The sequence below is a fragment of the Stenella coeruleoalba genome (assembly GCF_951394435.1).
Source record: "Stenella coeruleoalba genome assembly, chromosome: 5".
NCBI classification, from domain to species: Eukaryota; Metazoa; Chordata; class Mammalia; order Artiodactyla; family Delphinidae; genus Stenella; species Stenella coeruleoalba.
This window is the reverse complement of record NC_137150.1, coordinates 125,734,505-125,760,061: the sequence shown is the minus strand read 5'-3', so window position 1 is coordinate 125,760,061 and position 25,557 is coordinate 125,734,505. Positions and strand designations below refer to the sequence as shown.

The 25,557-nt window shown below is 35.9% G+C and overlaps 1 protein-coding gene across 4 annotated transcripts in view; it reads right to left on the bottom strand.

Annotated features, from left to right (window-relative positions):
- Positions 1-5,434: 5,434 nt before the first annotated feature.
- The window catches only part of GABPA (GA binding protein transcription factor subunit alpha), a 36,255-nt gene continuing 16,132 nt past the window's right edge, over positions 5,435-25,557 (bottom strand). For all 4 annotated transcript variants that reach the window (XM_079923424.1, XM_079923423.1, XM_079923425.1 and 1 more), the window contains exons 6-10: positions 20,209-20,403; positions 16,382-16,435; positions 15,310-15,450; positions 14,875-15,067; positions 5,435-8,991 (exon numbers count right to left, since the gene is read on the bottom strand). In XM_079923424.1, coding sequence (XP_079779550.1) covers positions 8,763-8,991; positions 14,875-15,067; positions 15,310-15,450; positions 16,382-16,435; positions 20,209-20,403 — 812 coding nt within the window. In that variant the 3' untranslated portion in view covers positions 5,435-8,762. The remainder of the gene's footprint in view (positions 8,992-14,874; positions 15,068-15,309; positions 15,451-16,381; positions 16,436-20,208; positions 20,404-25,557) is intronic.

Here is a 25,557-nt window from a genome sequence, read left to right as displayed (position 1 = left end):
CTCCTATTTACTGAAATATGAGCATGCACTTTACTACCATGGTATGTTTCTTAAAAAAGAAAAAAAAATCCACACAAATTTTATTGTTTTCATGTCAGAAAGAGAAAATATTTCAATATATATTTTTAGAATCAAAAAATTGACATAATTACCCTATCAAGTGGATAAAAATATGTGATCAATAAGATATTTCTAATATTTTTTTATAAGGAATGTGGTGTGAGACCAATTTTTCTTTTTCTTTTTTAAATATTTATTTTATTTATTTACTTATTTATTTGGTTGTGCAGGGTCTTAGTTGCGGCAGCCAGGCTCCTTAGTTGCAGCATGCATGTGGGATCTAGTTCCCTGTCTGGGGATCAAACCCAGGCCCCCTGCATTGGGAGCATGGAGCCTTAACCACTGTGCCACCAGGGAAGTCCCTCTGATATTTTCAGGAGTTGTTCTACGTGTGGATGTATTTCTGGTGTATCTGGGGAGGAAGGTGATCTCCGCGTCTTACTCTTCCGCCGTCTTCCCCTCGTCCTCCCCCTCTGATATTTTTAATCAATTTCTTTTTTTTATCTATTTCCCTATGCAATATTGATGCTGACAATAATGTGTTTCAGCAGATCCAAATTTCAATTATATCCTAAAAAAACATAGGAAAAAAAGGAGTTCTCAAATATAATACTTATTCTTTGTCTATAAAATAAGTGATATAAGATGCCATTCACGATGAATGCAAATCAAAACCACAATGAGGTATCACCTCACACCTATCAGAATGGCAGTTATCTAAAAGACAACAGATAACTGGTGTCGGTGAGGATGTGAAAAAAAGGGAACCCTCGTACACTGTTAGCGGGAATGTAAATTGCTGCAGCCACTGTGGAAAACAGTACAGATGTTCCTTAAAAAATTAAAAATAAGACTACCATACAACACAGAAATTCTACTTCTGGGTATTTTTCTGAAGAAAACAAAAGCACTAATTCTAAAAGATATCTGCACTCCATGTTCATTGCAGCATTATTTACAATAGTCAAGATGAAGAAGATACACAGTGGAATATTATTCAGCCATAAAAAAGAATAAAATCTTGTCATTTGCAACATCGTGGATGGACCTAGAAGGTATTGTGCTAAGTGATCAGAATTAGCCATTATTCATTTAGTCATTCATTCAGCCATTCAACAATATTTTACCATTTTTACAGCATTTTGTCATTTTACAATATTGTATCTTATCATTAAATGAGATAAGCACTAATTTCAACAATAGAAAACAGTATTCTTTGGAGGATAATTTTCTTTTCCAGACCTTTGTGCTTGTTTAGTGTTACATAATTGTAAGATGCAATGCTTTCACCTACATGATTCCATTTAATCCACTCCATACACCTGCACTGTAGACAAATGTATCAATTATCCTAGCTTAGACAGGAGGATATGCAAGAGCAGAGAGGCTAAACGACTTGCCCTCAGTTTCATATCTAGTCAGCGGCAAACCTGGGACTATAACCTAGTTCTTCTGGCTCCTTCCTTGACATGCTGCCTTGTATATTCTGTACAGTTAGGTACTCTGTATTTGTTTAATCACTTAATGAATTTCAGACCAACAGGGTAGATATTCACAGCTAAAGAATTTTCTTTAAAATAAAATATCCTCTCCATTTTATAATCTAAGAGCTGAAGACAAGAATCCTACTATGGGGTTCTTAATGCATACCTTTTTCCTTTAATCACTAAGCCAAGCGAACATTCTGGTTCAACTACACAGTAATGTTGATGGATGTACTAATGCAATGTGTACCATATCCTTTTATCCATAAAGTAAAACCAACCACTTTTCATTTAGTATGGAGAATATAAGAACAATTTTTTTGCATAGATTTCTAAGCAAGTGAATTGAAGAGTTGTTCTATTCCATTCATATATAGTTACTGTGACACCTAAAGATAGCATAGGTGTTAATTGGGTGTTAGTTGTGCCATGAAGTACAGACCCCAAGATCAATTACCTTGTTAGCAGATATCAGAAAATGCTTTCCTCAGATTACAGAGACATTTCCATACACTAGTGACATTGCCATAATCATTCAGTTAAAAGTGATGCTCATCACCTAATGACAAAATATTCTAAAAATCAGTGTGGTCTGCTGATGAGTATCAGTCAGTGAGCTCTTGTTATCTGTCCACAGGAAGATAAGGACAGACATTGAAACTACAGCAATTTGACAGAGTAATCTATGTCTGTTGAACTTGATAAATTTTAAAAAGTGGGTATTTTTGTCTTTCTCATTTCATCTTTCTAGTAATTCAGTTTTTAACTTTACTGAGGTGCAATTTACATAGCCTCATGCTCTCAGTTTTACAAGTACATTTAATTTTGGCAAATTTGTCCACCCATGTAATTGTAGCATAACGTAGAAGAGGCTCATCACCCCTCAAAATTTTATTGTGCCCAATGCAGAAAATCATCCCCCAGCCCCAGCCCTAGGTGACCAGGGATCTGCCTTCTGTTCTTACACTTAAATGTGCCTTTTCTAGGGTTCTTGGTGAAGCAGTAGCTCATTATTTTTTATTGCTGAGTGGTATTTCCATTGCACGAGTATTCCACAGTTTGCTTGTTCAGTCACCTGCTGATGAACATTTGTATTGTTTACAGTTTGGGACCATTATGAATAAAGCTGCTATAAACGTTAGTGTACAAGTCTTTCAGTAGATATGTTTTATTTCTCTTGGGTAAAAGCCTTGGATTGGAATTGCTGGGTTGTGACAAAAATGTGTTTAACTTTACCAACGTAGCGTGCTATTATTTTACATTTTCACCAGCGACATGAATGATTTCCATTTGTTCCATGTCATCACCAGCACTTGGTGTTGTGAGGCATTTAACTTTTAGCAGTTATAAGGAATATTTGGTGGTACTGAATTGTGATTTTGTGTTTCCTGATGACTGATAATGCTGAGCAGTTTTCCATAGACTTATTGTACATCTTTTGTGAAATGTCTGTTCAAATACTTTGACCGTATATTACTGGATGGTCTTATTAAGAGATCCATATATATCTCTGAAATAAGAACTTTGTAAGATAAGTGTATTGCAAGTATTTTTCCCCAACCTGTTTTGCCTTTTACTTTTGAAGTGTCTTTCAAAGAACAGAGCTTTCAAAAGATTTGAAGTCTATTTTACTGATTTTTTTTCTTTATGATTCTGCTTTATTAAGAAGTCTTTGACTATGCCAAGGTCATGAAAATTTTGTTGTTTTATAAGTTTGAGAGGTTTTAAACTTTTAAATTGAGGTATAGTTGATTGACGATATTAGTTTCAAGAAGTTTGAGACTTTTTATGTTTAGGTTGATGATCCATTTTTAGCCATCCAATTTTTATGTGTGATATGAGGTAAGGACTGAGGTTCACTTTTCTCCATAAATATATCCAGTTTTCATAACATTTGTTGAAAAGACTATCCTTTCCCTATTCAGGTACCTTGCACCGTTGTCAAAACCCAATTAGCTATATATGTGTGAGTCTATCTCTGGACTATTCTGTTCACTAGTCCGTATCTATCCTTATCTCAATACATCTTGCTGTATAAGAATAGCAAAGCTTTATATAGACAGTGCAAGTTCTCTAATTTTTTTTTTCAAATTATTTTGGCTATTCTGGGTCATTTGCATTTACATACAGATTTTATAATCAGCTTGTTTACAAAAAACACTGCCAGAACTTCGAGTTGATTATGGATTTAGAGACAATCAACATTTACAAAACTGAGTCTTCCAATTGACCATTATGGTATGTATCCTTTTTTCCCCACATTTCTTAGCAATTTCTGTGGTTTTCATTGGACCACTCTTACACAAATTTTGCTACATTTTTCCCTAATTAATTCATGCTTTTTAATACTATTGTAAATGGTAGCTTTAAATTTCAATATCCAATTATTTGTTGCTAGCATATAGAAATAACATTGAGTTTTGTATACTGACCTTGTGTCTTATCTCCCTAAACTCACTAATTCTAGCAGATTTTTTTAAAAAAAATCTATTCTTTAGGATTTTCAACGTATTTGATGTATTCTGAAGTTTTATTTCCTACAATACATATGCCTCTTTTTTTCTTACCTTATTTCCAGGTAGTCTTCAGTATAGTGTTGACTAGAAATGGTGACAGCAGATATTTCTTTGCTTTTCCCCAAATCTTAGATGGAAAACAAACCACTGTGCATGATGCTAGCTGTAGGTTTTTCATACTCTTTATCAGGTTAAGGAAGTTCCCTTCTAATTCTAGTCGGCCCAGAGATTTCATCATGAACGGATGTTGAATTTCACTGTATACTTTTCCTGCATCTACTGAGATGATGTTTTTTTCCCTCTGTGTTGTTAATTTGGTGAGTTAATTGAATTTTTAAATTCTCCTAGTAACTGATTTTTTTAAAATAAGCTTTAATTGTGGCAAAATACACATACCATAAAATTTATCATCTTACCCATGCCTAAGTGTACAATTCAGTAGTGTTAAGTATATTCATTGCTGAACCAATCTCCAGAACTTTTTCATCATGTAAAACTGAAATTTTCTACCCACTAAACAACTCCCCATTTCCTCCTCCCCACATTAATTCACTTTTTATTTTATAAAAGTTTTAGTCTGTGACAAACTGGAAATAAAAAAGTCATCCTTCAGACCACAGAAATTTTAAAAGTCGTGTTCTAAATCAGTTTGCCAGTAGTAAAAATCTTTTTAAACATGTGCTTATTAGCTTGCAAATTAAGCTTTAAAGTTGTACACAAAAAAAGTGTCTTGGGAGAACAAATATACTTCACTAATTTCCTAACTGATGATTTTCATCACTTCAAACTAGATAAAATTAGACAGTGTGAAAAGCAGTTTATTTCACTCAAACTGTTTCTTTTTAAAGCATGTCAGTCAAAATGTGATCACTGCTTGACCATAAACAAAAGCGTAAGTCAGGTTTTTCTTCTGTTCCCTTTGACCCCTCTATACTCTGGTCCTGGTTTCTCAGACAACAGGGAGAGGTCATTTTTCATAATTTAAAACAAAACAAACCAAAAAACCCACAAACTTTACTAAGAATTTCTATTTTAGCGATCATCGACTTGCCTTTTGACAAGTACTCAGTGTTACCTTTCTTCTGTTGCTATTCTGAAACAGTTCGGCTTTGTGGATGGGGTTTTCATTTATTTTCTTAAAAAGACTAAACTCTCTAACACCTAATTTTAGTTCAGTGGAATTTGTTCTTCCCAAATTGATAGTTTTTAAAAAAGTATATGGGAATTATATACTAGATGTGAACTGTCATATTTTCATCTAACCTAATATCCCAGGAATTTGAGACTATCTGTATGATGGGGAAAAAAATTCTAAAAAACAGAAATATACTGTATAATAGTTTTATTTTTCTCATTTTACTATTTTTACATTTTATGCACAAATATTTTTTATCTGAGTAAAAATAGAAAATAACTGTCTTATGTAAAATTACAAAAAAAAAGCCACAAATACATAATTGTTGTTATGACAGTACAAGTGTCTTTATTTAAAGAGTAAAAATGTATGCAAAAATCCTCTTCCCTCTTACAAAAGATTGAGAATATTTTTTTCTGGCAGCAAGTGAAATATCACTGAAATATCAATATTTTTATACCCTCTAGATATGAAGACATTAAGTTAGTCACATGTTGTTTTGAAATTATGAATTTTAAAACATTTTTGTGCTATTTCAAAGATACATTAGTTCTTTTTAAAAGGCAGTAGCATAAAATGATGAATATGTAAAACAGCAGACCTCACCTAAAATATTCGGAGGCACAATCCTTTAAAGAAATATCATAGTTGAATTTCACCATTTATTCAGGGGAGAGAAACAACTAAACAATTTTTCCTAATTAACTGACACAGACTGACACAAAAATAAATGTGATGAGTCGATTCATGTGACAATCAACCACAGAGTAATTCTGCCTAATTTGTTGGATTTTCTGATGCCAACACAAATTTCTAAACTTAAGGCCAGCAAGATATGTATGAAAGTTGGCTCAATGAGAATCTCATGTGGAAAAAAAGTTTTAAAACAAAAATGAACACACTTCATTATTTTTGTACTTACATGGTATGGAAGATGGCCAATAATTTTATCTTTCTCCCTTTTGAATATACTGTAAATTCTTCTCTGGAAAATTTATTCATAAAAGCAGAGCAAATTATATTTTCTTTCAGAACACAAGTTATCTTTCAACAAAAGAAAAAACTACTTGGCTTCTGATAACTGCAACCTCAATAAGGACAACGGAAATAGTTTATTTATAAGTTGAGACAAAGTAACAGAAGTTTCTTGAGTCAACTGGGGAAATTAATCTCATTACTTATGGTGCATAAAACAATGGTGAGAGGCAAAGAAGAAAAAAGAAACAGCACCTGATCATGTATGAGAACTGTCTCTGTTCAAATGATGAGGAATAAAATAAAAACTGCAAAAGGAAGAAAATGGATAGAATGCGGTTCTTTAAAAAAAAGTATCTGAGGAACACATAAGGAAAAAAGAAATAATAGTTTGATTTTAGGGATCTAGAAGAAATATGGGTGTTCCTTGTCTTAAAAATATATATACATACAGTTGAGACATAACGGAAATCTGTCATCCTGGCTAAAACTTTAACGTGTCTCCCCCAAAGTATTTTAAATCAAAAAGTCAATAATTTTAAGCTCTTGAAAAATATACCAGAAGAGTAAATTTTATTATTATTATTTTAAAACTGTAAGTGACTTGTCAACTTCCCAGGCCATAAGAGGATGGTGCAAACCTTCTTTTTAGCTGTTATCTGAACTAGAGCTTCTATATATTATTTCATATTGCTATTCTATTCAGATATCCTTGCAATCACAGCATCCAAATTAAACTAATAATTTGTCAGTCTACTCTGTATGTGTTTATAAAAACGTAAAAATGGAAATTACAGATTTTATTCTTTTTAGATTCTACTGCAGGGTCTTAAAGGACTTAGACATAGACATAATAAAAACATAAATGACCTGACATTACATGTTGCAGTCGTACAGCATAACACTTAATATTATGATGTGAGGTTACCAGAAAAGGAGGTCACAGACGCCCTCCTCTACTCCTTGTTCCTAAGATCCCTGTCCCTATGGTTCTCTCCAAACCACTATTTGCTACTAGTGGCAGCAACTGCTAACAGTGCCTCTTTGACTGCATTAGCATGGCACTTTCCTCCTAGTTAGTCAAAAGTATTGAGCTCTTATTAAGCTGTTTAGAGGGATGGATTTAAAGGCGATGATGAGGGAGAAGATACATAAAGTAATATTTGAGAATCAATCTTCTGCTATAAGAGGATTATTTGCCAGTATCTCATATCATGATTCGTGCGTAATACCTTAAAACAAAAAGAAAAAAAGCAAGGAAACCAAGCACAGCAAGCAAGAAAAAAAGAAAGACATTTCTAGCCATTTCTGTTTAGTGTTGGCTTGTGGTAAGTAAGGAGTTTTACGTATGTAAGAGTTATTTAATTTTTAAAGAATTTTTTAAATGAGTTATCACCTTTTGAAATATCTTTGCTTTGAATATTATGTCTTCATTTATATGTGTGTACATGTATATATGTATAAGATGGTCAACTGGACATGTATATAGATATCTGTACACTCATATATAATATTCAAAGGAAAAAATTAAATAAATGGGAAATTTTGTTTTAAGAAAAGACTGCCTACACTGGAGTTCAAAATGTCCTTTTAAAACTATTTGCAAGTAATTTACTAATGTCTTGAAAGGTAAAGTACTACTGACTGATTTAAAGTCTTCACTTCATCAGAAACCCAGGACTTATATAAGCTGCTTTGTATAATAAACCAGCACTACAGGGTAATTAAAAAAAAAAAAAAAAGAAAGCCATACCAAACCAAACTAAACCAAACTTTTATTTTCAGGTTGAGGTACACTTTTTCAGTTTTTTAAATCTCTGATAGGGAAAGCAGAGATCATTTGAGAATTTTTGTAATAGTTGGTTTATTAGAATTTAATGCCTCTCTTATAATAATTTAAATTCTTGGCCTGACATTATGAAATAGCTATACAGTAAATCCTTAAAACTGGCTTGAGTAAAGCCAGATTTAAACCTGGATCTCTTTCTTCAGCACTATTCCTCTGCCAGTCTTCTACTGTCCTTTGCTTGCAAATATATAAATTAATAACGTGATGCTCTTAGTTTAGTAATTTATTAATATTATAATTTTATTTGATATGACTATTTTAGCTCTGCTTGATTAGATGAAACAGGCATACATGCTTCAGCTGTGAAAAATTCCATTTTCTGGTTCTATGTAAAGCAACATCTAAAGCAGCAGAGAGGGGAAACAGTTATATTTTCAAAAAATAGTTAAGCCAGACTGTTTCCTGGAGATACTTTCATTTATTTTTCATCAATAGCTACTGGCTATTTTTGGTTGGGCTAGACATTAATACTGACCAGTTTAGCTTTCTTGACTGTTAACAAACTATCCCACAATGAACCTGCCTAAAGACATTGTGGTGATCGTTTAACATACACATTTTCTAAAATATATGCTCAAAGTAAAAAGATCCAAATTCACAAGAGTATGAAATATTTATAAAAAAATCATGCATCAGATTGTACAGTCTAGAAATAAAAGAAGATTCAAATTCAGTAATAAAGGTAAGAGCAATACTTGCTCTAACATTTAAGAAAGACCTTGGACTCCCAAAAGGTCCTGGGCTCAATTATCCTTTTCTGTTTGCAGAGACGCAGTAGCCAGGGCTACTGCTGTGACTGGCTGGGCAATTCCATGGAGTTGCATCTTTGCAAGTTTCTTCTGTTCACATTCTGTGACCAAACGGTTCAACTCTGCTGCACTGTATCCAATAAGAGTCTTCAAGTCACAGACAAACTTGTATACAAATCTCTTGCCTTGAACTTTACAAATCATGTCCCCATCATAATAATACCTTTAAAAAAGAGAAAACACATTAGGACTATATAAAAAAATTTTAAATTTGGACTTCTTGGGAATTTCCTGGTGGTCCAGTGATTAGGACGTGGGCTTTCACTGCCGTGGACCCGGGTTCGATCCCCGGTTGCAGAACTAAGATCCCACAGGCTGTGTGGTGCGGCCAAAACCAAAACAAACAAAACAGAAAATAAAATTTGAAACAGAACTACCATACAACCCAGCAATCCCACTACTGGGCATATACCCTGAGAAAACCATAAATCAAAAAGAATCATGTACCACAATGTTCATTGCAGCTCTATTTACAACAGCCAGGACATGGAAGTGTCCACTGACAGATGAATGGATAAAGAAGATGTGGCACATATATACAATGGAATATTACTCAGCCATAAAAAGAAACAAAATTGAGTTATTTGTAGTGAGGTGGATGGACCTAGAGACTGTCATACAGAGTGAAGTAAGTCAGAAAGAGAAAAACAAATACCGTATGCTAACACATATATATGGAATCTAAAAAAAAAATGGTTCTGAAGAACTTAGAGGCAGGACAGGAGTAAAGATGCAGACGTAGAGAATGAACTTGAGGACACGGGGAGGGGGAAAGGTAAGCTGGGACGAAGTGACAGAGTGGCATGGACGTATGTACACTACCAAATGTAAAATAGATAGCTAATGGGAAGCAGCTGCATAGCACAGGGAGATCAGCTCAGTGCTTTGTGACCACCTAGAGGGGTGGGATAGGGAGGGTAGGAGGGAGATGTAAGAGGGGAGAGATATGGGGATATATGTTTATGTATGGCTGATTCACTTTGTTATACAGCAGAAACTAACACACCATTGTAAAGCAATTATACTGCAATAAAGATGTAAATAAATAAATAAATAAAATTTAAAAATTTGGACTTCTTACAATATTTCACAGATTATTCCATAAGAAGACTAGTATTGTATCTACCACAATAGCAATTAACACTGAGTCTATATAAAATATTTAATGTTATTATCCAAGGAAACTTCAGAACATTAACTAAAATTTCAATGCTAAGCACTCAAATTTTATGTACTAAATCTTCAAAACATATTTTCAAAAATTACGATGAAACACTGATTTAAAAATAAACATTACTAAGCAAAACAAAAAACCTTGGGAGCAGTAATAGAGCCTAAGAATAAGGGCTCTGAATCAGAACGCCGAGATTCAAAACCTAACATCTCAACTTATTACCCTTTGTGACCACAGGGAAGGCATATTTTCTCTAAGCTTTTATTCCTCATTTATAAAATGACATTAAAAACAGTATTAACACTAATAGAATTGTTGAAGATTGAAAGGATTATCTTTGTAAAGTGCTTAGCACACAATGACTGCCACATATAGCCCTCTAGAAAATAGAAGCTATATTGATATATAGCTTTATTCATATAATATGAATAAAAATTTAATACACATATTCTTTGGATTGTTGGAATGTCCATTTCCTCTCTGTCTCGTACAAAATCCTTTACTATGTAGCTATGCTTTCATCTTTATCATTTTAATATGTTAAGGCTCTCCCCTTACAGAGAAATTCTCCAAACCAATAGGGAGCCTCAAAAGAGTAAGCAAAAGGACTTGAAAAAAAAAAAGAGAGAGGATACAGAAAAACATAAAAGAGGACATCATAAAGAAACAATGTTTCTTAACCTGCACAGGTACATTTGGGGAAATCACTCTAGAAGTCTGGTTTACTGCTGTTTTCTATGGATATAAAACAGTTGGATTTATACTTTGGAAAACAGACTTTATTTACCCCTATGCACTGCCAATTCCAATAATAGGAAAAAAAAGGTAAGTCGAAACTTTTCTGGGCTGGCAGATTTTGGAGCCTTTATTTTAAAACTGCATTGCCCATTTGCACCATTTGATGAAGAGCTGTTACAAAAGCAACAGCTATTTGCAAAAGTACCAGTGGTACAAACGATCACATTTAGCAGGATTTTATTATAAAAATCACTCAGTTTAACCAAAAATCCATTAATGAAAAGACTACATGCAGGAAATTATGTCATCTTTCCCTAATTCTAGAACAGCTAAAGTATAATGGTTATGTTCACTTTCCCAGTGAGAGATATAACACACTGGGCATAGTCTCCTGTCTCCTTTTTTGTCAATTACATTAATACAGAATTTAGATCTCAGCCCACAAACCACCAATGCTTGTCATCCAGTTAAAATGCTGTAGGCATTTCAATTTCTTAAGAAAATTTCGACATAATATGTAAGGCTGTAACAAATAAGACACTTGGGAAAAAAGGAAAATGAAGAGGGAAAGTGGTTTTACATTTCTAAAACAAAACTGGAGCTGGTATAATCGTATGTTTCTTGGTAAGATGTTATAAAATGTCATACACATACGTTCTCATTTAAATTAACAATTTTACTTAATACTTCCTCCAATCTAGTAGATGCGTCATATGACCACATATAACAGCACTCACTGTTTCCCCCCTAAAATGAAGAAAGTAGAAAGGTACACAATGCCTGTATTTTCTTTCATTCATTCATTTATGGCTGTGTTGGGTCTTTGTTGCTGCGCACAGGCTTTCTTTTTAGCTGCAGCGAGCGGAGCTACTTTTCATTGCGGTGCGCAGGCCTCTCATTAAGGTGGCTTCTCTTGTTGTGGAGCACGGGGTCTAGGTGCGTGGGCTTCAGTAGTTGTGGCACATGGGCTCAGTAGTTGTGGCTCGCGGGCTCTAGAGCACAGGCTCAGTAGTTGTGGCACACAGACTTGGCTGCTCCGTGGCATTTGGGATCTTCCCGAACCAGGGCTCGAACCTGTGTCCCCTGCATTGGCAGGTGGATTCTTAACCACTGTGCCACCAGGGAAGCCTCGATGCCTGTATTTTCATGGATATGATTTCTTTTCTCCCCACCCCCTTTTTTTACTTGTATTTTTAAAAAACTTTTAAATTGGGAAATATATTACACAAACAGAAAGGACACAAAAGCGAACAGCTCAGTGATTTATTACAAAGCAAACAGTCACCTGTTAACTACTCAGGTCAGGACACAGAACACTGTCAGCACCCTAGAGCTCCTCTGCGGCGCCTCCCCATCATCACTCCTCCCTTGCTCCAAAAGGTTACACAATCCTGTTTCATGATAATAATTCCATTGCTTCTTTTTATAGTCTTATCACCCAAACATGCATCCATAAATGCTGTAATTTAGTTTTGCTGGTTTTTTTTAAAACTCTACTGTATAAATCCAGTATGTACTCTTTTGGGTCTGGATTTTTTTCACTGAATATTATGTTTGTGACATTCACCCATATCAGTGCATTTTTAATGGATACACAGTATTCCCTTTGTATATTATAGTTTACTTATTCACTCTACTGTTGATAGATACCTGGGTGGTTTCTGGTTTGGGGATGTTATATATAATGCTGTTATAAGCATCCATGTGAACATATATGTACATTTTTGTCTGGTACATCCTTAGAAGACAAACTACTGGGTTATCGGTCACAGTTTACATTCCTACCAAAAGTGTAGAAGCATTCCCACTGCTCCATATCCTCACCAACACTTGGTTTTAATTTTAAAAGCAATTATTTTAATTTTAGCCACTCTGGGATGTACACTGTACCATTTTATTGTGGTTTTAAAATACATTTCCCTGGACTTCCCCGGTGGTGCAGTGGTTAAGAATCCGCCTGCCAACGCAAGGGACACAGGTTCAAGCCCTGGTCCGGGAAGACCCCACATGCCACGGAGCAACTAAGCCCGTGTGCTGCAACTACTGAGCCCGCGTGCCACAACTACTGAAGCTTGTGCGCCTAGAGCCCGTGCTCCGCAACAAGGGAAGCCACCGCAATGAGAAGCCCGTGTACCGCAACGAAGAGTAGCCCGTTTGCCACAACTAGAGAAAGCCCGCGCACAGCAACAAAGACCCAACGCAGCCAATAAATAAAAATAAATAAATAAATAAATAAATAAATAAAATACATTTCCCTGATTACTAATGAGGTTGTGCACCACTGCATATGTTCATCGGCCATTTGGACAATCTCTAGTCTAATATGTCTGCTTAAGTTTCTTGCCCATTTTTCCTAATTCTCCTATGGATTTGTAAGAGTTCTTTACATATTCCAGGTAAGAGTCTTACGTCAGATATGTGTGGCTTGACTTTCACCCTCCTAATGATGGTTTCTGATGACCGGAAGTTTTAAATTTAAATGTAGTCCAATTTATTGATCTTTTCCATTATGTTAGTGCTTTTGGCTCTGTTAATGTCTTTCCTCATCTACTGAAGTCAAGTAGGTATTTCTAGATGCCTCCCTATTTTACTTTCACATTTAGAGCTACAAGCGACATAGAATTGATTTTTAGTATGCTATGAGGAAGGGGTCAATATGGATAGTCAACTGTCCCAGCACTACTGATTGAAAAGTAGGTCTTTTCCCCACTGCCATCTTTAAATCAAATGTTCCTACATTCTTGGTTCTATTCGGGCTAGCTACTCTAATCCTTGGTCTATTTGTCTATCCTAAGCAAATAGATCACTGTCTTACTGTTGTTGTAGCTTTACAGTGAGTCTCAATATCCTGTAGAGCAAGTCTTCCCACTTTGTTAATTAATCTTCTTCAGGTGTCCTGGTTATTGCGATACCTTATATTCCTATATAAATTTTACAATTATCTTGTCAAGTTCTATGAAAACATTTATTCAGGCGGTTACTGCATTGAAAGTTAGACCAATCTGGGGAGAAGTGACATCTTAACTATTAATTCTAATAATTCATCTGTAATTTTGAGGGGACTTGTATGTACACAATCACATCAACTGTCAAAACTGATTATACAGAAAGGATCTTTAGATAGTTGGCAAAGTGTTTGAGACTGAATAAGTGATAAGTACATTGAAAATAAAGCACTGTAGTTACTTATGTATGCTAAGGAAAACAAATGGTCATTCTGGAAAAGAAAAATAATCATGATAAACTATGTAATGGTACTTACATGCCATGATCCTGTAACAATGAATACTGATCTAATCAACACTTCCACATAATTATATTACACTTGGATGAAGGGATGGGAAGGGTATGTGTGTTAATGATGAGAGGTAAATCGTAATCTCTGTGTGAAATTCACAAACAATGCTCCAGTGAAACATAAAGTAGCAGTAAAAGCATGTTATTTAGGAATACAGAGGTAAACTGTAGAACTGCTTTACCAAATTCACTCTTCCAAAAATATAGACACAATTCCTATATATCCTACTTCTCAGATACTTAAGTGTACATACTGAATTTCTATCGCTGTAGTAAGCATAATTTATGACAGTAATTATGTCAAAAACTTTCATACCACTTACGAGAAATTATAAATAATTATTCTACTCCAATTTAACTGATGTAAAGTTTGGATATTCAGATTTTGGCATATTGTGGGGGAAGGAAAAACAGGGAAATGGGTTGACATTTTGCATCTAATTATAAAAATTGACAATATCTACGTATTTGCTAGAATTTACACTCATTCAGTTCACCTATACCAAACGACAGCATCTGTTATGTAAATAACAGAAACCTCAAAGATTAGATATGTTGGTTTTAAACATAGTACATGCTTTTAAATCAGATAAAAATCTTAGAATCATCTTTCAAAAAACTCTACGTACCTCAAATTATTACTAAAAATCTTTTTAAGAAGTAATTTTTAACATAAATGTGAAAAATTTTAGTTTTATTTATATAAAGAAAACATTTTATAAACAAGTATTTTAACATCATTACATAACAGTGTTTACACTAGAATTCTTATTCTATTTTTTTCTTAGCTATTTTTTAGAAAGGTTTGATACTTAAAGAAAAGTAATAAATTCTTACCTTAATGCACGACTAAGTTTCTCATAGTTCATTGTAGGTTTATTTTTACGTTGTCCCCATTTTTGTGCAACCAGTTCGGGCTGATTTAGCTTAAATTCTCCTTCATCACCAACCCAAGAAATGCAGTCTCGAGCATCCTTGTCAGTAAGAAGTTCTAGCAAAAACTGCCACAGTTGGATTTGGCCGTTGTTTCCTAAAAATTGACAAGAATGACAAATATTGACCACAATGCTACGGATTAACAGAAGGCAAAAGACAACACACAGGTCTTCTGGTGCATACCTCAGCCATACTAAAAACACAAATTTTTTTTACAAATGCTGTTTAAGTATCGCCAGAGAAACAGTCCATATTCACATTTTCATACTGTGAAATAAAACGAAATATACATAATTCGACAAATTTTATAAATACCAGATGATAATGCAAAAATACCTGTTCTGTTCCCAGGTGAACTTCTATCTTCTCCTGAAATCCTTGGAGCTCTTTGTACTTTAGCTGCCTTTGCACTACTATTTATAGCTTTAATGGCTGTTGGTGTAGCAGACTGCACTGATGCTGGAATAATTTGCACAGCTGCAAAGCAAGACAAGGAAAAAAATTTTTTTTCTCCTTCCAATACAAACAGTGAAAAAAATTACTGAAAGAAATAAAATGCAATTAGTTTAACTAATGCCCGTCTAATTACCTCAGCACAAGTTCAGAGGATAAGGTATGATGTCTGTATTACAGTTTGTGAATCTTAACATAGCGAATAAAAGTTGGTTTCCTTATTTTGGAAAAACTTAATGATGTGATAAATCTAGTGATACATTAAAGTTATTTTAAAAAATCTATTTTTTAAAATATTTGATCATAAAAAATGGTTTATCAAATTTTGGAGAATGTGGACAAATGAGAATTCACGTTCCACCGCTGATAAGAGTACAAACATACCCCCTTTGAGAAAAACTTTGGTCTTACCTAGTAAGGTTGAAAGGGTAGAAACCCCATGATATTACAACCAGAGAATCTCACAAGCATTCTTACAATATTCATTCAATGATGTTCACAAAGTTTTAAAAATAATATACAGCAGTGAAAATAAAATTGAGCTACATTTATCAACATGGGTCTCATAAATGTTAAACAAAAAAGCGAGTTACAAAAGGATATGCACAGTATAGCACCATTTTTCCCCAAAAGTTCAGACATGTAATCAACAATGCCCTAAAGTGTTTATGGTTACGTAAGTTGGTAAAAAGATAAAATATGCATAGAATAATAAACATCAAGTTCAGGATAGTCATTTAAAATGGGATCTACAACAGGTAGACCTGATATATAAAGTTTTATCTCTTATGGTATACACAGATGTTGGTTATACTTTATTATTTCTTTGTATATCTAAAATACTTCATATGAAATTTAAAAATTAGTTTTTCTTTTTACTACCTTGCAGTACTAAATAAAGAAAACGTTTCTTATTGATAAATGGGCCACACATTATGGGCACATGAATACTCACGTTGATCAATTGTAACTATCTCATTCATCTGTTGTTCTTGGCTTGCCAATACATCTGAAGAACACACACAAAAATTTTTTGTTTTCACTTAAACCAGAAATGCAAACTCCAATCCAGTAAAATTCAAAACAAAAAAAAAAACAAAAAAAAAACTCCACAACTAAAACAAAAACCAAGCAAACAAAAAAGCAAAACATCAAACAACTGAAACTTATTGGCATAATAACTTAAAAAGATCCTTGATCATCATTTTACAGGGAAAAGATATTTTTAAGAGAAGTAGAAGGAAAGTTCCAAATTCTTTTCATGTTCAGAAAAGTTATTCAGAGAACCAGGGTTTTCTAAATGTAAATACCTATTCTAAATCTATTTATCTATGTTTTATATAAAATAGGAAATCTTAAAGATCAGATCAAAGATGAGAATATACATCACAATGAAATTATTTAGATACACTTTCTTCATCAAAAAGGCTCTTTCTCTTCAAGATGATCTGAGAGAGTGTCATAATTTACTTAACTAACATCCATTTTTTAATAAAACGGCTTTAACTTTAGAATGCTTCTTCTTAAAGACAGCCAAATTTTCAGTGGAATTGTAGCTGTCCTCAGTGTCACAACTGAACTAAATAATTTAACATGTCTACAAATACAGCTCTCGACATGAGTTACAGTGTAAAAGGTCCTAGTGACCCTTTGGAGAACCATTCATTACTCATCTGTTGCTATTCCCTACTTAAATGGTATTCTTTACCTCTCAGACAAGAGTTTCACTTCCCAGTCTATATTCCTTCAGCCTATTTAGTGCCCATCATAGACTGGATGCTTCTCTCTTGAACTGAAATAGCACCTACCAGCAGTCATCTGTGTACTGAGTGAGTCCTGGGGCCTGGGCTCCCAACACAGTTCTACTTAGGATGCCATGCCAGGATCCAACTAAAGACACAGAGCTGGAGAGGACTGGGAAGCTAAAAAGAGATCTGAATCCTACTTGTCAGATGGGAGCTTTCTTTGGGGGTCCTGAGTTTGGGAGTTTAAACAATTACATGGAACTAGCCTCAGATCTGGGTTCTGATCTTAGCACTCACTTACTGGCTGTGTGACTGTGGTAAATTATTCAACCAACTTCACCACTGATTTCTTCATATTGAAATGAGATACCCCCACCTACCACTGTATGAGGTGGTTGTAAGGATTAAAGGAAAATATTTTTAAGAAGCACAATGCCTGAAACATAGTTAACTTTTCAGTAAATTGAAGACACTATTCTTTTATCCACATTCCTAGTTCTGAGCCTTCTCCCCAAGAACCACTGTCCCTCTTGAAGAAAAATGCATGCTTTATATTTGTGGTATATTTTCCCGCAGATTTTACAAAAGTAACTTGAAAAGGCAAAGTGCTATTGGAATGAAATTGTTCCATTCGTGACTGTAAATAAACACAGTGCCCTAGACCAAAAAGAGGCGAAAGGGAGTCACCACCACACGGCACAGGCATTACTGATCTGTAAGATCAGCTTCTCAGCCCTGATTTTCAGAGTGGAGTTTGGTTTGTTTCCTGGGGAACTCTCAAGATAACAAGGCAGAACACAAAAAGAGAGGGGCTTTGGAAAGGCTGGTCCAAGACCATACAGGCACTCTAAATATCATATTCCTCTATAGCCCTCAAATCCTGGTCATACATGAAGGAAGCAGAGCCCTAAGGGGCAAAGCTCTGAGCCTATGGAGGCATTTTATGAAGAAACTTTGGACACTAAAGGTATAAGGCAATTCTTTTTTCTAAATAAGACCCTCAGCAAACTGAGAGCTTTGTGCCTTTGGTGGCAGAAGACATATTCATATGAAGAAGGACATCATAGAGCTGGTACTACTGGAACATTTCCTAATTATCTTCCCCATGTATTGTAGGACTTGGATGAAGTTTCACAAGAAGGGAAGCTGCAGGAAGCTGGTGGCTCAGGTGGGAAAACTAACACAAATATGTAAAGATGGAGCTCTATCTGTTCAGTACTGTGTCTCCTTGATAGATCATTGAGGAAAAGATAAAAATGCTGGGTTAATAAATGCCTTTCAGAAATATGCTGTAGACTTCACTCTACAGGAGGGGCCAGAGAACTAGACTGTGCCCAAAGGAGCCTGTTCTGAGAGGTAAGGCTTGTGAATTATAGAAAGTCTGCCAGAAATAGCCTTACACACCACCCTATCCATTCCCAGATTCTGAGAATTAGATTCCCAAACCAGATGGGATTTCCTCACCAGGCAAAGAACCACGGCCAGATAAGCAAGGAATTCCCTAAGATACTCATCTAGGCTCTGGGGCTTTGTTACTTTTGAAAACAAAACAATTCCAGAGCAGAGCTCTTCTGAAGAAGACCCATTCTACCACTGACTGCAAGGAGATGGAAAGATACACAAGATTTCTCTGCCCCCTGTACTAGGAAAAGTCTCCGAATGAGCTTTAACATTTGAGAAGCACTGGGAGAACCAGAGAGAAACAACCAAAAAGTGCTGACCTGGGAGACAGAGCGAAAACCATGAATTTGAGAAAAACTAAACTGTAGTCTAAACACTGCCCTTGTTCTATTCTCGAGAGTCCCTACAAGAAAATGTTTCTGTAAACATAACTTACATGTTAAAAACCTGAAACAATTCAGGAATTTACCTTACTCAGCTGAAAAGCTCTGCAGAGAAGAAAACCTGCGAAGCCAAGGATAAACTTTCAACCAGAACATTCAACTTATTTATCTAATAGGAACTGAAACTGGAAATAAACCGTGTAAATATAATGAATGTAATAAGTCTTTTAAATATTTTTCTCCTCCTGATATTTAAGAGAACCAACACAAGAGAGATATTACCAATAAAAACAATGAAGGAAAGCTTCTCTACAGAGCTCATTTCTTATTCAACAGCAGATGAAAACCCTAAGCATTAAATGATTGTGAAAAATCCCTCTACCAGATCTGTCCCCTTACTGGGTACACAGTAGGATGAAATGCTACCAGTTACATTTTCATCCATAACCGTTATAAAACAAAGTCAGAGTGTCCTATTCACACATTCTGAAAACTATATGGGTTTGGCTAGCATTCCTGATTTATTTAACAGTGTCAGGGAATGGGTTACTGCTAAGATATTTTAACAGTCACTGAAATATAAGATGGATTAAAATTCAAGCAAAATAATTTACGTCTATTTGAGCTCTTTTTGTTGGACAGCCTTAATCATAATAATGTCTGTCAAGCAACATGGTAACACTATAATCTGTGGCTTCCAATTCAAGATGGTGTGTTGCATACTTACACTTCCCCTTTCTCCCTTAAGATCCCATTCAATTAAAAGATATTTTAAAAGATTTAATCCCAATAATGAAGGGAATGCGAGGGAAGCCACCTGTGAACAAATAACCTTAAATTTCTAGAAGATGAGCATAAAGGACAGGACTGACTGATGAAACAGAAGTCAACAACTAGAATATATGAACAGAGCTAAATGCAGGGCATAGAATCTTACTTCAGAACTTGGATTCTAGGGTTAGTCTGCCTGGGTTTGGAGCCTGGCTCTGCCTCACCCTAGGTTCTATAACCTTGTAGGGGCTCTCTAAGCCTCAGATTTGTATCTGAAGAGATAAGGAAAGTAATGATCTGTGGCATTAGTACGAGATCAAATGAGATAATACATATAAAGCTCTCAGTACAACCTTACACAATTAATAAATGTTAATTATTATTGCTATTATCAATGAACAATTTAGATGAAAACAAAGTTATAAAGAAATAAAACTAAACTTAAGCTACAATGCAAATAGACAATAATTTCAATTTTATACATTTTCGAAGAAGTTCCAGATGACTCCAGAGAATTTCTCCCCGAGGAACCCGCTGAAAAAAATCTTCTTGGTTGAGACTACAGAGTTCTCTTCCGGAAATATTCAGCGTAGTGAGGTCTATATCGGTCATGCTGAATTCCTTCATTACCCAAACCACCCAATGCAGGACTTGGTCTGTGGACCACTGTATGGGATCTAAAGAGAAAAATATTACCATTGGCCTAGTTGCATCTTAGATATTATATAAATTTACAGTTAACTTGTAAACACACACAAACACGCAGATAAAATCCAGACAGGTTTCTTTTTTTTATAAGTAAGTGAAGTAAATAAACTCATTATATGAAATAAAAAAGATTCTTATGCTCTATTTTCTCCTTAGCTCCTTTTCAATTTCTTAATCTAAATTTTTGATGGATTCACTTATTTCTACATCAGTTAGTCTGGAATTTTACCAAGAAAAACAAAATGCAAAACTGCTCTCCAGTGGGCCAAATGGAAGAATAAAATACATGATTACCTTGTAGAAAATGGAGTAAATTAAACAAGTTTTAAAAAATTATTTTGTAGTAGTGTATGATTTGATGCACTGAAAAAATAAAATTATAAGGGGTTTCTGGGGAGACATATTCTCCAAAATATGAACGTACTCTTTCCTCACTTTTACTTCTTGTAAAAAGCTAGTTGTTCCTGCACTTACCCTTATGGTAGCACTTACAATACAACACGCTAATTGCATGTCTACTCAGCTGTCCCCCCATAAAACCTTGAGGTCTTAAATATAAGGACTGTGTCTTGTAAACCACTGAATCTTCAGAGCTTACCACGGCGCTTTGTGCGTACATTTGTTAAATCTATAAAAGGTGAATCCAAATAGTTTCATTTTCTTCATCCTTTTTTACTACTGAATGAATTCACAAATAAAAAAGATGGTCAACATGTGTAAATAGTTCATGATTGTATCCCTGGCATGTAACAGAATTTCTACTCACAGAATTTTAATAAATACTAGCTGAATTAATTTTGGTATAGGTATTTCTGCACGGAGAAGGTCATCTATCCAAATGGTATTGATTATATGCCCCCAAGATGCATGCTATTCAATAAGAAAATAAGTGAGGAAAAATAACACTCAGGTACTTATCAAGAGCCAATTTACAGTAAAAATGAATCAAACATAATACAGGATTGCAAGCCACAGAATTGATTTTTTGTTTGATTTTTTTCACAAGGAAGTTAAGGAAGGAAGATTCTAAGAAGATGGCAGCAAAGTTTTAAAATTTCTCTGAATGCACACATAAAGCAAAACAAAACCCACCACTAAAAGCAACTAGAGAGCAAAACCAAAAATCCATGGACATTTACAATTAAACCAGGTGACATGATATCCCCATGGAACCCAAAATACATGCAGGTGAAGACAAAGCAGTAACAGTCACAAGAGCTGTATGGTATCAGCATCTGTGCAGGAGAAAGCAGAGGGAAGCAAAGGAACATCTCACTCTCCATCCCGAGCATGCGAAAAACTGAACACAGCCAGGAAGTATTCTTTGAAAGCACAGTTTTGCCCAACCCAGTAGCAGAGGAATACAAAGGTCCATGGTCAGCTTTAAAGGGGATGGAGCAGTGAAGCACCTGTGAAATTTTCAAACTAAGCCAAGGATCACTTCCAGAGGAGAAGACCACAATAAAGAGAAACCGGTGGGAGTGGAACTGAAATTGAGTAGCAACGAAACACGAAGGAAAGGGAGAGAGGAGGTCCAGATAAAAGTGAAGTCAAGGAACTGACAGGAACTGAGAAAGCAAGAGGCTCTATTTTTTAATACTACTCCAAAACAACAAACAGAAGGAGTTCTGGAAAGTTAGAAAAGCTATCCTGAAACACACTTCAAAGTTCAAGTAAGCACATTTTATGTAAACATGAACAAAAAAGTATCAGGATCAAAAAGTTAGAGGAGGGGCTTCCCTGGTGGCGCGGTGGTTGGGAGTCCGCCTGCCGATGCAGGGGACACGGGTTCGTGCCCCAGTCCGGAAAGACCCCACATGCCGCGGAGCGGCTGGGCCCGTGAGCCATGGCCGCTGAGCATGCGCGTCCGGAGCCTGTGCTCCGCAACGGGAGAGGCCACAGCAGTGAGAGGCCCGCGTACCGCAAAAAAAAAAAAAAAAAAACATGTTAGGGGAAAATAGTTAGTCTGCCTTGTTTTCTTAAATAATATCAGGTCTTCTAGTTTAACATAACTAATTGCCATGCATGTTCTCCCTGCCTCTTTTCTCTAAGTCCTTAGTAAAATGATGCTAAAGAAACTTCTGAAAGATGTAAACTCACAGGAACATGAGTGGGAAACGACAGAAATGGAAGCATCTCCCCACCACGTAGGCACCAGGAACACTTTAGACCGGTCTACAAACCGAAGAGTGAGACCCTCTCCACCCACTCCACTTCCCTTTCCACTTCCAGAATGCAACATTTACACACACACATCAACCCTAAATCCTCACCCCAACCTTCTACTCCTGACACGTGTTTGGCCAATTTTCCAGAGAAGTTGGGAGACCCAGGAAAAAGATCTATACATGCTGACACTTGAAAATCTTTTAATAAAATGACCAACACCCCATTTCACCAGCATAGTCAACAAACTCCTTCCAGACTTCAAACTAATTAGCTTTAAAGTTATTCACTCTTAAATATGAACAGATGGTCAAAAATAATCAGATATTTGAGAGACGAAAAGGAAACCACTAGATGACCAAAAATAAACAGAAAAACAGAACCCAGAGGAAGCAGAAATAATGCAATAACAAACTGCAAACAACAACAAAAAAATAATAAACCTCCACTTCACTGTAATCAACATAGAGAGGAGAGAAAACATGATATCTGTAATATAAGATCAGAATGCTATGGAAAGGTAACAACCAAAATAAATAGCCCTTGTAAATTGAAACTAAAAATCAGGTTGCAATATAAAGAAAAGAAAGGGACTTCCTTGGTGGTGCAGTGGTTAAGAATCCTCCTGCCAATGCAGGGGACATGGGTTCGAGCCCTGGTCCGAGAAGACCCCACATGCCGCGGAGCAACTAAGCCCGTGAGCCACAATTATTGAGCCCGTGAGCCACAACTACTGAGCCTGTGCGCCACAACTAACTGAAGCCCACGCACCGCAACGAAGAGTGGCCCCTACTTGCCGCAACTAGAGAAAAGCCCGCACTCAGCAACGAAGACCCAATGCAGCCATAAATAAATAAATAAATGAATAAACAATATATAATTAAAAAAAAAGACAAGAAAATTTGGCAGCAAGTAGTACAAATAGATATGAAGATGAAAAATAAGGAAGAAAAAAGATGTAGAGGATCAACCCAGGAGATTTGATAGGAGTTCTAGAAAAAGAACAGAGAAACACAGAAGGTTATTATCAAAATAATAATGAAGGAAAACTCCCCAGTACTGAAGGCAGAAATTGTGTAGATCAGCACTGTCCAACATAATGCAGGCCACTATGTAACTTTAAAATTTTCTAATGGCTACATTAAAAGGTAAAGAAACAGGTGAAATTCGTTTTGATAATAATTTCACTTAATACATCCAAATGTTTTCATTTCAACATGTAATCTAGGTAAAAAATTTATAAGATTGTACATTCTTTTCCTTTTGTACTGGGTGTTTTACTCTTACAGCATATCTCAATTCAGACCAGGCATATTTCAGGTGCTCACATGGGACTGGTGACCACGGCACTGGGCAGCGCAGGGCCAGACTGAGATGCTACACAGAAAACCCGAAATTGACAGCAAATGAAAAGATCCACACTGCCACTAGACTTGGTCTTAACAGCTTTCTTATTCTTTGAGGAATGGCTTAGGTCTCATCCTTCAAACTGGACTCTTTTATCTTGTTATGAATAACTCCTATCCTTGCTTCTTTAATCTTTCCTTCTCCCACTAGTTCCACACCATTTATCTACAAATACACTCAGGTCACCACCAACTCTTGAACCTTCAATATTATTTATTTATTACCCCAGCATTCTTCCCACCTGCGCCCCCCCAATTCATACTCAATTTTCTCCATTTCTACAATGTTTATTTAGTTCTTATAATTCACCTTTGTCGCTCCAACTCAGCAGCTGCTTTTATCTAAATCTACCAATGAGCCTCTAATGACCAAATGTAATAGATATTACTCAGTCAGCATTCTTTGACTTTCTCAGCAGTGTCAAGACTTGTGACCATCTAAAACTCTTCCCCAATTTCATCAGCACTATATACGGTTCTTATTTTCCTTCTATCTGTTAAAGCTTTCCCCCACTTCCTGTTCCTCAACCCTAAATGTTGACAAGGTCCAGCATTATGTTCTCTTCCATTTTATCTCTCTCCGTCAGAGACTGCATCTACTTGTATGACTTTAACAAATTCAATGTGACTGAGTCCCAGATAACATCTTTATCTCCAGTCCAAATTTTGTGCACCTGAAACTACTTTCTGGTGACCTCCAGTTGAATTTGTACTATTACTTGAAAATCAAGTACAATCAACACTTTCCCTTGAAAAATCTTTCCAATACCAGACTTTCCTACCTTCCCCACTAAGGTTTAGAAGGCATGGACTATCTTTCCTGTGCACTACTGAAAGCCCAGAATTTAACATGGTGCCTGGCTCAGGAAATATGTAATGAAGATGTAACCAATTCTTATATTATTATTGCCTAGTCACCCAAGCTTGAGAAGTTAGATCAATACTTGAATCTCCCCTCTCTACGTTCACACAATCCATCAATCAGTTGCTCAGTCCCATCATTATTTTGATTCATCTCCTCCTTTCTGCTCCCACAGAAATCACCTGGTCTAGGCTAACCTAAATATTATCACCTAGTCACACCCAAACTACCTGCTCCAACTTATGCCATATACCACTGCCACATTCATTTACAACTGTCACTTCCATCAATCAAAAACAGTTCAACAGGGCTTCCCTGGTGGCGCAGTGGTTGAGAGTCCGCCTGCCAATGCAGGGGACACGGGTTCGTGCCCCTGTCAGGGAAGATCCCACATGCCGCGGAGCGGCTGGGCCTGTGAGCCATGGCCGCTGAGCATGCGCGTCCGGAGCCTGTGCTCCGCAACGGGGGAGGCCACGACAGTGAGAGGCCCGCGTACCACAAAAAAAAAAAACAAAAACAGTTCTACAATGCTACAGAATAACTCCTTACCCAATGCATCTTCTCACTACTCACACTTCTCAGCTTTGCACAAACATTTCCTGTCGGCAATGTCTAGCAGTTTCCTTGTCTATAATAAACTCTTCCCCAATTTTCCCCCAGACCACTATGATCCTTTTGAGATTCTAAGA